The 13079-nt window shown below is 35.4% G+C and overlaps 1 protein-coding gene across 6 annotated transcripts in view; it reads left to right on the plus strand.

The window, feature by feature from the left end:
* The window catches only part of TTK (TTK protein kinase), a 46324-nt gene that overhangs the window by 1034 nt on the left and 32211 nt on the right, over positions 1-13079 (plus strand). For 3 of the 6 annotated variants that reach the window (XR_011568378.1, XM_019967074.2, XM_070795773.1), the window contains exons 2-11: positions 273-413; positions 3188-3410; positions 3765-3871; positions 4254-4397; positions 6259-6373; positions 6532-6604; positions 6695-6789; positions 7969-8056; positions 9094-9214; positions 12371-12519. Coding sequence is in view for 5 of the 6 variants with exons in the window: in XM_019967074.2 (XP_019822633.2) it covers positions 275-413; positions 3188-3410; positions 3765-3871; positions 4254-4397; positions 6259-6373; positions 6532-6604; positions 6695-6789; positions 7969-8056; positions 9094-9214; positions 12371-12519 (1254 nt within the window). In the remaining variant the exon portion in view is untranslated. The remainder of the gene's footprint in view (positions 1-272; positions 414-3187; positions 3411-3764; positions 3872-4253; positions 4398-6258; positions 6374-6531; positions 6605-6694; positions 6790-7968; positions 8057-9093; positions 9215-12370; positions 12520-13079) is intronic. The other 3 variants (XM_019967075.2, XM_070795775.1, XM_070795774.1) reach the window with 2 other exon arrangements.

The following is a 13079-nucleotide window of genomic DNA, read 5'->3' on the forward strand; positions in this document are numbered from 1 at the left end:
GTTGTGCAATGCCTTTTTGAAGTTCTGGTGGAAAGAAGGAGTGTACTGAATACTTACCTGTTGGAAACCTTGCTGGACAGATTACAAAGACATGCAATTGTTTTTGTGCACATAGCTTCCCAAATACCACCCTGATAATATCTGTGTTGAAATGTGTTCGTTTAACTAATGTTTTAGTCTCCTGGGTTCTGAAAGGCTAGTTGCAACATCTTTTTTTTAAATTCTAGTCAAAGTAGGAATTATGAATAGTTCGATTTTTTTTTTTTCCTTAGAAATGGAGGCTGAGGAGTTAAGTGGCAAAGAGTTGACAATTGATTCCATAATGAACAAAGTGAGAGATATTAAAAATAAATTTAAAAATGAAGATCTTACTGACGAGCTAAGCTTGACTAAAGCCTCCACTGATACTACAGGTGAGTTGCGTTGTTTTGAGTGCCCTCTGAGGTAGAGGAAGGAACTGTTAACTGATTGATGCTCACCAATGACAGCACAAACATTTTATGTTTTAATCCTTTTGTGTGAAAATAGTTCCACAATTTTCCACTTTCTTAAAAAAGGAAACAACACTATTTATTACAGTGTGCTCAAAGGTGGTTTTCTTCCTTTTCCATTGTTGGCAGCTGTCATTTCTGCTCATATGCTTGCCATCAATAGGTACTCCTTCCCCGCCCCCCCCCCCCCCCCGCACATTTTGCTGCAATCTGAGAAAGCCTCACTAATTACACCTTAATAAAACGGTGTATAAATGTAAGGCTAACCACACAGTATATGATTTGAAGAACCTTTCTGTTACTCTCCCAGCACTCTCCCAGCCTTTCTTGCCTGTTCTCCTTTGCTCGTTCTGTTTCAGCGGGAGCAGCTTCCCTACTGTGTCTCCTGTGTGCCGGACCAACCCCTACCCCAGTACCTTTGTTCTTGCTTTCTGCCCACTCTTAAACCTTCTTCAGGTTTTTGCTCAAATGTCTTCTCAGCAAGGCCCTCTCTAATCCATTTATTTATTTAATTAAACTTTTTTATTTTGAATTGGGGTATAGCTGATTAACAATGTTGTGATAGTTTCAGGTGGACAGCAAAAGGGCTTAGCCACACATACACATGTATCCTTTTTCTCTCAAACTCCCCTCCCGTCCAGGCTGCAGCATAATATTGAGCAGAATTCTGCTTGCTATAAGGTAGGTCCTAACCCACCTATTTAAAATAGCAACCTACTGTATTATTTTTCTCCACTGCAGTAGTCGCCTCATATCTCCTTTGTTGTTGTTCAGTCACCAAGTCATGTTCAATTCTTCGCTACCCCGTGGACTGCTTCCCTGTCCCTCACCATCTCACTGAGTTTGCCCAAGTTCATGTCATATCTCCTTTACTCATTTGTTGTCTGTCTACTCCACTAGGATGTGAGCTCCATGAGGGCATGGTTTTTATCAGTGGTGCTCTATCTACAGAACTAAGAATGGTTCCTGGCAAGTAGTGGGTACTTAAAATATTTTTTGAATGATGAATGAGTGAAAATACCCAAAGTTTAATGTCCTAGTTTTATGAAAAGTATTAGCTCAGAAGCTGAACTCTTTATATTAGGTTGTTGAAAAAGTCACCTTTAGATAAGTTTTGTTTTATTTATAGTAACCATTCAATGGATGAAGGATTGGAAAGCAAAGGCAAAAACCTATCCATATAAATAGTCAAAATGGCAGGTCATATTCCTTGAAACAACTTAGGAACTTATCATTTTGGTGTTAAGCAAATTTTTTAATGGTGATAGAATAAACACATACTTTATTTTGTGTATTTAAGTAGCACCATTGAAGATTATGGCTTCCCTGGTGACTCAGTGGTAAAGAATCTGCCTGCCAATGCAGGAGATGTGAATTCGATCCCCGGGTCAGAAAGATCCCCTGGAGAAGGAAATGGCAACGTACTCCAGTATTCTTGCCTGGGAAATCCCATGGACAGAGGAGCCTGGTGGGCTACAGTCCATGGGGTCACAAAAGAGTCGGACATGACTTAACAATAAAGCTTATTTACAACAGGGTAGATGAGTCTTTATTTAAAACCCTTAGCTTGCTCAAAACTGTGAATATGTAACATGTTGATAAGTGGGATGTAAGACATTATAATACCGAGTAAGGTTAAACCTGGTTTCTAGATGAGAAGAATTTACCTATTTACCATGCTGCATTGTAATGCATGTTTAGCTCAAATGACTGCTGACATAATAGAGACAGGAAGTTCTGAACAGAGAGAGCACAGTGCATGAGAAATACATCTGCATTTTTAAAGACTTTTTAAGAAAACTTGAAGACAAATTTGTTAGGGAAGTGATGGGAAATGAAACTGGAAAGTGAAGTTAAGATCAGAATAGATTATGGGTAAAAACAAAGTTCTGAATCTGTTTTAGTAAAAAGCAAAAGCAGTAATTTTGTTTGTAAAAGCAAATATTTAGCCCTCGTTGAAGGTAACTGAAACTAATAGAAGGGATGATAAGTTTCTCTAAATTTAATAATGTTTAGTAATGACTAAAGTAACCTGACAAGGACACTGACATTAAATCATGTTGTCTTTTAAAATCTGTTAACACCAAAGAAAATTAAAAATAAATTACAATGTGAAAATTATGGAGAAACGTGGGTAACTTGCAAGGAGAAGACAATGACCATATGAGTTGCTTATCTTCTGTAAACTGGTTTTGATTGATTGAAAAGTAAATTGAGGAATATGGAGATAATATTGGATGGATAAGGTTGTAAAGAAGGTTATGTTAGGGCTAGGACGATATGTTTCTAAATTTTTAATAAGTCATTGATGAAGAATTTTCCAGGAAAGTTGGTACTGGTGGTGGTAGGAGAGGCTTAGGTTTTCTTTGACTTGTTAGGATGCTAAAATAAAATTAGGCTGCTACAGGATAGCTTTCTTAGACTGCATATGGTATTTTAAAGCTACTCATAAACATTTCCAAATTCTCTTTTCTTCAAAATATGCAGCTTTTTACAGTAAAACATACCCTCTTAAAAGATATATACTCAGTAAATGTTTATATTTACATGAATTGTTAAAGTTTAAAAAATATTTTAACGAGTTTGTGTGCATTTGTACTGAGAGTATAAATGATTACCTGTAATTTGAAAGAAAAGTGCAATTTGGTATTTGTTTTTTGACTTTCATTTTTTGCTATATTTTGTCCCTTATTCAGATAACTCAGGAACTGTTAACCAAATAATGATGATGGCCAACAACCCAGAGGATTGGTTGAATTTGTTGCTCAAACTGGAGAAAAACAGTGTCCCTTTAAATGATGCCCTTTTAAATAAATTGATTGGTCGTTACAACCAAGCAATTGAAGCACTTCCTCCAGATAAATATGGCCAAAATGAGAGTTTTGCTAGGATTCAAGTGAGATTTGCTGAACTAAAAGCGTAAGTATTAGCATTTTAACTGTATTCAGCTAACTACATTACATAATACAAAACTACATCACCAAAAGGTAAAATGAAAACATGTTGTCAGAACTACTTGTAAGTTTAATATTTTTTTTACCAAGTCTTTTTGTTTATAATTAACAAGTGAACTTGTAAACTTTCTTTACAATGTACATATTTCCACAAAAATTACATACTCTAGACTCCACCTAAAAAAATTTAAAAATTAACTTATTTAATTTTACAGACAGAAAACAATATTCTGTGTCTTCTGGAAAATAGGATGAGGAGTTATCAAACAGGCAACTGTGTTCTTTTTCTTAAAACTTAACTCTGAAATCTTTATTTCAGTATTCAAGAGCCAGACGATGCACGTGACTACTTCCAAATGGCCAGAGCAAACTGCAAGAAATTTGCTTTCGTGCATATATCTTTTGCACAGTTTGAACTATCACAAGGTAATCTGAAAATGTCAAGTCCAGATTTTAAGTAAAAGATAACTTCCTATTGTAATTTAAATCATGTGTGTGAAATAGAAATAATGAGGCAAAAGGCATGAAAGTTGATCAGATGAAAATTCAGGGAAGGATGCTACCTGAATGTAAGTGTACGAAATATTTGTTATACCAGTTTCACTTGCACATTACACAAGTTAAACTGTTTGACATGAATTGTTACCAGAAGTGAGAAATTGCTTGTTTGCTTATAAATAAAATGTGTGAGCCTTGGAATAAATATTTTTGCCTGAGACTTTAAAATATTTTTCCTAGGTTCACAGAATATGTATCTGAGGAGTAAAGGTTGCTGCATTAAAATGACTGTTATTTTTTACTTTGTTAGGTAATTTCAAAAAAAGTAAGCAACTTCTTCATAAAGCTGTGGAATGTGGAGCAGCGCCACTTGAAATGCTGGAAATTGCCATTCAGAATTTGAACCTTCAGAAAAAGCAGCTGCTTTCAGAGGAGGAAAGGAAGAGTTTATCTGGTAAATATGTTTGTGTGTGCTAATACTTTTCTGTGGTGTTTAGTCCTGCCAAAAAAGGATTCAGGATAATATTCTATAGAAAAATATTGTTTATTTAGAATGATCAAAGTCTAAGATTAAGTTTTAGATGTAAAGGTGGTGAGACTTGCAGAAGTAACAAAGTCATTACTCTCTTACTGGCATTTTTTTTTCCCCTACTCAAACTAATTAGTAACACATTAAAACAACTCAGTAAAAACAGTAAGGTCCCGGACTCCCCTGGTGGTCTGGAGATTGAGACTTCTGCTTCCACTGCAGGGATACAGGTTCAATCCCTGGTAGGGGAACTAGGATCCCATATGCCACAAAGCATGGCAAAAAATAAGTAAATTAAAATTTTCATCTACAAAAAAAAAAATACACTTTAAAATAAAGCAATAAGGTCCCAATGTATAGCACAGGGAACTATATTCGATATATGTAATAAATAGTAATGGAAAAGAACATGAAAAGATATATATATATATATATATGTATGTATGTGTAATTTAATTACTTTGCTGTACACCAGAAACTGACACAACATTGTAAATCAACTGTATTTCAATTAAGAAAACAAACAGGGACTCCCCTGGTGGTCCAGTGGTTAAGAATCTGCCCTGTAATGCAGGGGACCCAGGTTCCATCCCTGGTTAGGGAGTTAAGATCCCACATACTGTGGGGCTTTTAAGCCTGTGAGCTTCAGGTACTGAGCCCTGGGCGCTCTGGAGCCCGCACACCGCAAGGGAAGATCCTGCATGACGTAGTGAGGATCCCACATGTCGTAAGGAAGACCCAAGGCAGCCAAATAACTAACAAACCAAACAAACTTGATCTAAGCAAGCGAATCACCTTTTGCTGTTAGAAATAAGGCACATGCCTTTACTCTGGGTAAGTTCAGTTCAGTTCAGTCGCTCAGTCCGACTCTTTGCGACCCCATGAATCGCAGCACGCCAGGCCTCCCTGTCCATCACTAACTCCCGGAGTTCCCCCACTCACGTCCATCGAGTCAGTGATGCCATCCAGCCATCTCATCCACTGTCGTCCCCTTCTCCTGCCCCCAATCCCTCCCAGCATCAGAGTCTTTTCCAATGAGTCAACTCTTCGCATGAGGTGGCCAAAGTACTGGAGTTTCAGCTTTAGCATCATACCTTCCAAAGAAATCCCAGGGCTGATCTCCTTCAGAATGGACTGGTTGGATCTCCTTGCAGTCCAAGGGACTCTCAAGAGTCTTCTCTAACACCACAGTTCAAAAGCGTCAATTCTTCAGTGCTCAGCCTTCTTCACAGTCCAACTCTCACATCCATACATGACCACAGGAAAAACCATAGCCTTGACTAGACGAACCTTTGTTAGCAAAGTAATGTCTCTGCTTTTGAATATGCTATCTAGATTGGTCATAACCTTCCTTCCAAGGAGTAAGCGTCTTTTAATTTCATAGCTGCAATCACCATCTGCAGTGATTTTGGAGCCCCCAAAAATAAAGTCTGACACTGTTTCCCCATCTATTTGCCATGAAGTGATGGGACCAGATGCCATGATCTTAGTTTTCTGAATGTTGAGCTTTAAGCCAACTTTTTCACTCTCCACTGTCACTTTCATCAAGAGGCTTTTTAGTTCCTCTTCACTTTCTGCCATAAGGGTGGTAAACAGTTATGTAATTATGAAACAATTATGAAGTATCGTTGGAGAATTAGCATCACAGCATCTTCATATCTGAATATCTTATTTAGGGACAACTATTTACTATGAATTGACTTTTAAAGTATTATTTATGAGTTTGTTTTGTGTGTGTATTCCTTATGTCTTTACAAATTTAATTACAGTTTCAAAATGTTTACAGCATCTACAGTATCAAGTGCGCAAGAACCATTTCCCAGTACACTTGGACATTTACAGAATAGGAACATTAGTTGTGATTCTAAAGGACAGACTACTAAAGCCCGGTTCTTATATGGGTAAGGAAACTGAATTCATTTTTTAAATATTCATCATAAATTTATATTATATATCATCTGCATATATGTTTTCATGTTATAATAGTGTTTAGCAGTTGATGAAAATGCTTGTATCAATATTATTCTTTTAAAAATCGGTTTTTCTTTTTTTTCTTTAGAGAGAACATCCCCCCTCAAGACACAGAGATAGGCTATCGAAATCCCTTGAAACAAACAAGCAAGGCTAAACGGGTAAGTTATTTTTTACTTTGATTAAAGCAGAAGTGGTGAGGTCTATGCTTATTTCCTTGTTAGTTACTTAATCTTCCAAAACATTTTTAGTCATGCCCATTTGGAAGAGTCCCAGTTAACCTTCTAAGTAGCCCGGATTCCCATGAGAAGATGGATGTTTCAGTTGCACCACATTTTACTAAAAGGTATGTTTGAGTTTTAACTTTCGTTTTCAAAACTTGAAGACTGATGGCAAAATGATTATAAAGTCTCTTACTACATAAAAGTGGTTACGAGTACATTTTTATTTAGAATGAGGAACGCGTGGGAAATACGACTTTATTTTGCTTTTTTTCTCATTAAAAATATTCATTAGAGCAACTGTTTAAAAGTTAGGAGACATAGAAGAAAAAGTATTGTTAATATGAAGCTTACAGGACTATGCACAGACTAGCCCAGCAGTAAAAACTCATGACGTTTGAATCGCTTATGGTAGCCTCTATGGTAAGACACTCTAGTGTGTGTGTAAGTGTCCACTGAGGGTGGGAAGTCTGAAAACAATTTTCTTTGCAGCTAGTTCAAGGAAAAAGCAGCTATTGGTAGGAAAAATCATTAACTCACTCATTTGCTTCTGAGCCTAGGGCTTTAAGAAGTGGGGCAGGGTAGGTAGAGATGAAATGTTGTCCACCACATCTGAAGTGTTCTCCTTCCTTCAGTTTGAAAAATGAGAATCTCATAATCCAGCTTAGCTAAGGGTCTTCATTTTTCTGGTGTATTTTTAACTCTAACCACTGTTCATAACATTATTTCTAATGGAAAAGACTCCTGGATTCCACAGAATCATTTTGCCAGTAAACTTATAGAGATAAAACATTGTTTTTAGCTGGTGTCTTCTTTACTTAAATGCTTATTATACTTAAGGTTTGACTGAATATTGATATTAAAGAGCATTTTGGATGTCAAGGTTAAGCTCTAAAAATCTTATGAGGTGGCTATTTTCTGGTTATCTTCAAGTACTAGCTCAAGATTAAAGGAAACTTTCTCCACTCCAAAAAAAAAAAAGAACAAAAACAGCCATTTTCTTGGTGCTTGTATTGATACACTGAGCTAGGCACTGTGGAGGCCCATAGGAGGGTCTACACACTAGTTCTTATCCTTAAAGCTATTTACAACCTGAAATGTAGTTTAATCTACACACTGCTGTTTCCTTATTCTTTCCCATATTCATGCCTTGATTCCAGCTTTAACCTAACTTTAAAATGAAAAAGATTAAATGACTTTGCTAATTCTAAAAAATAATAGTAATAAAATGAAAAAGATAATACCCTGAATACCCTGAAATGATTGATTTCAAATTAAACAATTGTTTTGTTTCATGGTAACAGACATATCTCTGGGTCAGAGTGCCGAGATACAATCACACCTGGATGTAAATCAAGTGGAAATGATTCCAGCGAATTGAGACATTTAAAGGTTTTTCCATTTTCAAATCTTTATCTGGAGCAAGGGTTCCTGACCAGGGTTCATGGAGCTTTTTCTGGGGAAGGGATCCATGGTTTATGTATCTCCAACAGTGTTCCTAAAACCCCAGGAGAGGTCGGGCCACTAATGGGAAGTGATACAGAAGTCCTAAACTGTTTCTCCTCAGTGGAAGTGGGAGGGCAAGGAATGACCGTCTTCTGTTGAAGTACTATTTATTATATAGTGTTTAAGCAGGTTAGTTGGCCTGGGTTTGGGAATAATGGGGCAAGCTTTTGTTTCTTGGTGTGTTGAATCATATGATCTGACAGCAAATTAGACAAAAATGAGAGGGTGTCTTTGTGGTGGGGCAGAGGTGAGGGCTTTAAGATACTCAATCCTGACATCCTGATATGGCAGACATGTGAACTTCCAAGACAGGAAGTAGCTTTAGTCCCTGATGCACTGATTTTTAGGGGTTATACTGTTCTTATTGAAGTTCATTTAGACCCTTGGCATCATAATGTGGGTCTTTTCAGTTTTACATTTTTTGTAATTTCTCTCTCTCTTTCGTGATGTATCCTTTTAAATGAGTTTAACTAATTTACAGCTATCTTAGGGAATAGCACATAGTTGTGTCAGGAGTTTACTTTTGGGATTTAGAATAAGCACTGTCTTAGACTTCTATAAATCTTAATTTTGACCAATGTTGTTATTTTTGGTGATAAAATGATATAGTAACAAAATAGTGAAGCATGTTTTACAATGTTGAATTTAAGCTTTCTAACCTCTCTTTTTAAGTGAATATGCCTTATCATTTGATAATATGTCTACTGAAAGCAAATTGGCCAAATCTATCATTATGGCCATTCCCATTGCTCTAGTCAATAATTCAAGAAGTTATTTTTGCTTGTGAGTCTACATATAATTATTTTCCTAGCAGTCTTTTCATATAGATGAGACTCTAGTATATTGAACACTAAGATTAGTACTACTTCTGTTTTTAAGCCTTTGTCTTATATTACATCAAAATAAAATCTTACTCTATGTAGTCTGTTCAAAATGTTCGTTCCAAGGAACCTGTGATGTCAGATGAGAAGAGTTCTGAACTTATTACTGATTCAGTAACCCTGAAGAATAAAAGTGAATCAAGTTTTCTAACAAAATTAGAAGGTAAGAGTGACAAAATAGACTACCTCTTTAATTAAGAACCACTTTGTTACTTGTGAAAGTTGACCAGCCCCCTAAAAATTGACATGGAAGAGTAGGTCCCTTTATCTTGTGTTTCAGTTAAATTGTATAAAGTATATGAAAAGTATTCAATTCTATAGCAGAGGATTTGCCTAAAAGGTGTGTAAGAGAATAGAGGGAAAATTCAATGGCATTGAGTTAATTTTCTCAGTTGGCTTGAGAAGTATTTGGGAAAGTTGTATTTATATGACAAGTCTTTTCTTTCCTCTTTTGTCAAACATTTGCTTTTCCACTATATGTGTACTATGGTGGATATTCTAAGAGCATATAAATGAATGAGACAGGTTTTAGCCCTGAAAGTCCCATGTCTCAGGAAACCCTGAAAACTGGGATGCCATTATTTTGATTGGGACCATCAGCGTTCCCTGATACCTGCAGGGAATTGTTTCCAGGGTCCCCCCCAGATGCTCAGATCCTAGAATGCTCAAGTCCTTTATATAAAATGATGTAGTATAGTCAGTTCTGTGGAACCTGTGGATATAAAGGACCAACTATAGATTTCTTTTCCTGATATTTGGAGGAAATGATTTTATTTTATGTTTTCATGGCATCTATTACAAACTGATATGACTGAAAAAGCATCTTTACCAAAAATACTTGTTTATAGTACTGATCTGGCACCTAATTTAATGCTAAGTGAAAGTGAAAGTGAAGTCGCTCAGTCATGTCCGACTCTTCGCGACCCCATGGACTGCAGCCTATCAGGTTCCTCCGTCCATGGGATTTTCCAGGCAAGAGTACTGGAGTGGGGTGCTATTGCCTTCTCCAAATAAGTGAATGCTTACTGAATACCCACACTATGTTAATGGTATTTTATTATGTAGTAAAATTTGCAATCAGAAAACTACCCAAAGCATAAGAATACAGCCAAATGACATATCATTTCTTTCACGTGCATTTCTGTCAAGTATATTCAGGGTGGGGTGGTCAGGTTCACAGCAATTGTATACATTCAGCTCATCGATAGTACCAAGCAGTTTTCCAAAGTGTTGTGTTTAACCAGCACTTATATTGGCTTTTACTCCATATTCTTCCCAATCATTTTATTGTTGGTTTTTAATGTTACACATTCTGATTCTGCTAAGTAATAGTTCATTGTGGTTTTAATTTGCATTTTCCTGTTGTCTAATGATGTTGAATGCCTCTTTGTGTTTATTGGCCATTTGGGTATCTTCTCAAGTGTTTGTTCAAGTATCACCAATTTTTCTATTGAGTGTCCTTTATTTTCCTCAATGATTTTTTTGGTCTATATACAGTTCTTTTGTTGGGTACATGTGTTACAAATAACTTCTCCCATAATGTGGTGGAGACTTGATTAAATTTTAAATTATCATGCATTTTAATTTATCAGTCTTTTCCTTTGTGGTGAGTGTTTTCTTTGTCTTTTAACAAATCTTCCTACTCCAAGATCATAAAGATATTTCTATATGTTTTGGAAGGTATCATTTTACCTTTAACATTTAGACTTCTATTCTACTTGAATTTAATATTTATGTATGGTTAAGATGAAGTGGCAGGATTCATGTTTTTCTTCTCCATGTGGATATCTAGTAGACTCCAACAGCATTTATTGAAAAGACCCTTTTTTCCCCTCAGTGAATTGTTATAAGTTAGATGAGTCTGTTTGTGATGTCTGGTTTTTGGATAGTTCTCTGTTCCATAGTCCTTTTATGACTTTGTGCTAACTCTGTCTTAATTACTGAAGTCAGTCTTCATATCTGTCAGTGCAAATCTTCCAACTTGTTTCTTTGTTACAGACTATTTTAGTTATTCTAAGCCTTTTGGATTTCCATATAAATGTTAGAATCTGTCAGATTCCTTTTTTCTTTTTTTTTTAATGGTATTTTGTTTGAGTCCTAGTGGGACAAGTTGACATCTTAACAAATAAATTTTCTAGTCCTCTAACCTAGCATACCCCTTCATTCATTTAAGTAGTCTTTAAAACATTATTGAAAAAACTATTTTCTGTATAGAGATTTTGCATTTCTTTTGCTAGAAATATACCTAGATATTTGATATTTTTGATAATACAATGATGAGATCTTTAAAAAAAATTATCCTTTGCTTCTTTGTTGCTAGTATATAAAACTACAACTGATTTTTAACTATTGTTCTCGTTTATAGAGACATTGCTAAAATCACTGTTTACATCTAATATTTGCCTATGAGTTCTTTCATGTTGTTTGAAAATATATAACATTTTCTTTCTTCCAATCCTTTTACTTTAATTTCTTTGCTGTGTTGCACTTAACAACCTCTAGAATAATGGTGAATAGAAAGAATTGATAAGTAGCATTTTTGTTCATTCCTTAGAGAGACACTTTCACTGTTTTACCCTTGTATAATAACTAGCTTAGAGTCTTAAAGCTGTTTTTTTATCATACATCAAAACAGATTGAGGTTAACAGTTTTTTTGTGACTGGATGTTGAATTTTATGAGATACCTTTTCTGTGTTTATTGAGTCGGTCACGTACTTTTTTTATTATTATGCCAAATTAATTTTCAGTGTTAGGCAAACTTTACATTTAGGAATAAACACAGCTTGGTCATAATTTATTGTACCTTTTGTATATCACTTGCAAATATTTTATTTAGAATTTTTGCATTTGTAATGATAGGGATGGAATAGTGACACTCATAAAACAGTCAATATTGTTGAGTCTGTCTTGTTCAGAGACCCTTAAGATAGTAAATTACAGGCTAACTTAAGGTAAAATTTTTGTTAAAAAAACTAGATCTATGAAAAGTGGTGAACTGGCTTTTATTAGTGAGACTTTATGATATATGTTTTTGGACTTTTGCATATTTATTTCTTTGTTTTCTGGTAAAAAACAGAAGTATTTAAACTGAGAATAGTCTCTGATAAAGCTCTAGATAACAACCTAGGAAGATGGCTGTTGCAGCTTTGTAAAACTGATTTGCTAACAGCAAATTGTCAGTAGCTGGGTAAAGCTTATAATTTCTGTTTTTAAGAGCAAAACGCTAATAGAATTTGTAACATGTTCTGTTGTTTAGGTTTAATTTTGTTATTATCCAATATTCTTGCCCATTAATGACAACAATAAATTCAATTGCAGAAACTAAAGAACATCAAGAACTAAAGGTTCCAGAAAGTGAACTGAAACAACGGCAATCAAAGAGAAAGTCTGAATGTGCAAACCAGAATGCTGCTGCATTTTCCAGTCAGTGGCAGATTCCAGAGGTAATCCCCAAAATTGATACAGAGGTAACTTTCTTTTCCACATCAAGTGTAGCATTTTTTATAATGTGATGATCATGTTAAGTGTTTTCTTCTTGTATTCTTTAGTGGAGTAGTTTGCTCAGAAGTATGTGTGTGTGTGTTTTAAATTCACAAAACAATGATCAGTAACAAACTAAACAATAGGTTTAGTTTAGTAACAGTATATATCAAGCTGAATTCTTTTCTGCTTTCAATAGTATTTCTAGATTGCTGGTAGACTGGTGCAGAGGTCAGCAAACTACAGCCGAGGAGCCAAATCTCGTTCCCAGCCTGAATGTAAACAACACTTTTTGGGAACACAGCTATGTCCATTTATTTACTTACTGTCTTTGCCTGTTTTTGAACTATAAAAGCAGAACTAAGTAATTGCAACAGAAACCTCATGGATAAAATAGAAAAATACAGACTAGATAATGTGAATTCATAACAAGTTGAATGATCATTCCCCATGGCTGGGGTCTATTTCAGAAGAAAGGATCTGTTAGAGAGATACATCTGAATATAGTCCTTGGTCATACTCTCCTTACAATTAATTTTTAATTGTA

The sequence above is a fragment of the Bos indicus genome, chromosome 9 (assembly GCF_029378745.1).
Source record: "Bos indicus isolate NIAB-ARS_2022 breed Sahiwal x Tharparkar chromosome 9, NIAB-ARS_B.indTharparkar_mat_pri_1.0, whole genome shotgun sequence".
Lineage (NCBI taxonomy): Eukaryota > Metazoa > Chordata > Mammalia > Artiodactyla > Bovidae > Bos > Bos indicus.